General features: G+C 71.2%; 1 protein-coding gene across 1 annotated transcript in view; it reads left to right on the forward strand.

The window, feature by feature from the left end:
• Window positions 1-1,613, forward strand: part of RTKN (rhotekin) — a 4,502-nt gene extending 2,889 nt beyond the window's left edge. Inside the window, exons 4-7 of the mRNA XM_010568482.1 lie at window positions 6-32; window positions 112-277; window positions 383-487; window positions 1,258-1,613. Coding sequence (XP_010566784.1) covers window positions 6-32; window positions 112-277; window positions 383-487; window positions 1,258-1,613 — 654 coding nt within the window. The remainder of the gene's footprint in view (window positions 1-5; window positions 33-111; window positions 278-382; window positions 488-1,257) is intronic.
• Window positions 1,614-2,204: the final 591 nt, after the last annotated feature.

The raw sequence follows: 2,204 nt of genomic DNA on the forward strand, positions 1-2,204 counted from the left end.
TGGAGCCGGCACTCACCATCGCCGTCAACAAGGTACAGCCGGGGCGGCTGGGGGGCTATGGGGGCCATGGGGGGCTGCAGGGTCTAAGGGCTGCCGCCGCCACCACCACAGGAGACCCGCATCCGCGCGACGGAGCGGGAGGGGCGCGGGCAGCCCCACGGCATGGCCGTCACCAACCGCTACGGCGGCGAGGAGGTGACCCACACGCTGCTGGCTGAGAGCCGGGCCGAGGCGCAGCGATGGATGGAAGCCTTCTGGCAGCACTTCTACGACATGAGTGAGCGCGGACAGGGGAGGCGCGGTGGGACCCCCCAACCCGGCGGGACCCCCAACCCAACAGGACCCGGTCCCGGCGGCGCTGACCCCCACCCCGTGCCCCCAGGTCAGTGGAAGCAGTGCTGTGACGAGCTGATGAGGATCGAGGTGCCGCCGCCGCGCCGGCCGCCCGCCATGCTGCCCCGGCAGGGCTCGCTCTACCACGAGATGGGTGAGCGCTGGGGCCAGGGGGGACTGGGGGGGCTCTGCCTCTGTCTCCCTCCTCTCTGCTCTCCACTAACCTTCTGCCAGGCGGCCCCATCCTCGCCGCCCTGGCATCTCCCTAATGTCGCTGTTTTCTCCACTGCCTCTCTGTCCCCCTCATCTCTCCGTGTCCCCCCTCCTGCCTTCCTCTGTCCTCTCCTGCCTTCCTCTGTCCCTGCTGTCTCTCTGTGTCCCCCCCATCTCTCCGTCCCCCCGTCTCTGGTGGCTCCAGCCCTGCCCGGCCCGGCCGTGCCCCCCTCCGCCTGCGCAGGGCCCCTGCTGCAGGATAACGCCGTCTCGGCAGAGATCCGAGCTCTGCTTTCCTCCTATTACAGCGACAGGTGACGGGCGGGGGGCCGGCGGGGTGAGCCCACTGTGCCACGGCCCGTGGCACCGCTGGGGACGGCCCTGGGTGTGGCCCCCTTGGCCACGTCCCACTTGCCCTGGCTCCGGTGCGCGTCCCAGCCACAGGGCACATCCCGGGCCACGTCCCAGCCGTGGGGCACGTCCCAGCCACTCCAGCCGTGGGGCAAATCCCGGCCGCCTTTGCCACAGAGCGTGTCCCGGCTGCCCTGGCTCCGGTGCACGTCCCGGCCGTGGGACACATCCACCGGCCACGGGGCACATCTCTGCCATGGGGCCGCCCCGTCCTGGCCGTTGGCGGGTCCCGTCCCCATGGCGCAGGAGCAGGACGGGGGTCCGGGGGGAGTCCGGCTGACCCCCTGCTCTTCCCCACAGCTATTGATCCGGCCGACGACATCGAGGCAGTGACGGACATCCTGACGCGGCGGGCGGGGGGACGGGCGCCAGGGACCCCCCCGTGGGTCTCCCTCTTTGAGGGGCCCCCCCCGCATGCCCCTCACTCCGGCCGGGCGGGCAGCCCCAGCCCCCCTGCCCGCCGCCCCTGGGGCCGTCCCCGCACCCTCTCCCTCGACGCCAAGCTCAGCACCCTGAAGGGACGAGGATCCCGGCAGGCAGCCCACCCCCCACGGCCCTCGCCTCCCAGCTCTGGTTCCTCCAGCAGCGGCAGCAGCAGCCCAGTCATGGACCATAACCCCCCCACGCCCCCCAGCCCCCTCCAGTCCCGGGTCTGAGCCTGGGGACCTGCAGGACCCTGGGGTGGGGGGGCACGACCCCCACCCTCCAGCCCCCAGGGTGGCTGTGGAGGGGTGACACTGCAGGGGGTCGTGCTCTGGGGTGGGGGGGTCAGGGGCTCCCAGCTTCTTTTCTTGGGGAGAAACTGGAATTTGTGCCACCCTGTGCTGGGGGGGGCGGGGGGGCCAACACCGCCATCGCAGGGTGACCTCAGGGCTGACCCCCCCCAGAATTGGGGGGGGCTGTTCCCCCCCCAGCGTGGGTGCTGGGGGCTGACCCCCTCCCATTGCAGTGTGGGTGCTGGGGTCCCCCGGGCAGGGGGGTGCTCAGGGCAAACCCCCATGTACCGTGGGTGTGGGTCTAACCCCGGGTGGGGGGGCGTGCAGGGACTCCCCCCAGCTCCACTTTCCCTCACCTCTAACCCTGGGGGCTGCCCCTCCTGGGAGGCGGGGGCAGAGTCCCCTGGCAGGGACCAGCCCTGGCCCCTCCAGGCCAGGGACCCAAAGCTGCCACCTCATTAATATGCATTAAAATTTATTTAACAGCTGCTGTGTCTGATTGGGGGGTGGCTGGGGGTAGTGGGGGGGGTG

The sequence above is a fragment of the Haliaeetus leucocephalus genome, unplaced genomic scaffold (assembly GCF_000737465.1).
Source record: "Haliaeetus leucocephalus isolate CR32 unplaced genomic scaffold, Haliaeetus_leucocephalus-4.0 Scaffold245, whole genome shotgun sequence".
Taxonomy (NCBI): Eukaryota; Metazoa; Chordata; class Aves; order Accipitriformes; family Accipitridae; genus Haliaeetus; species Haliaeetus leucocephalus.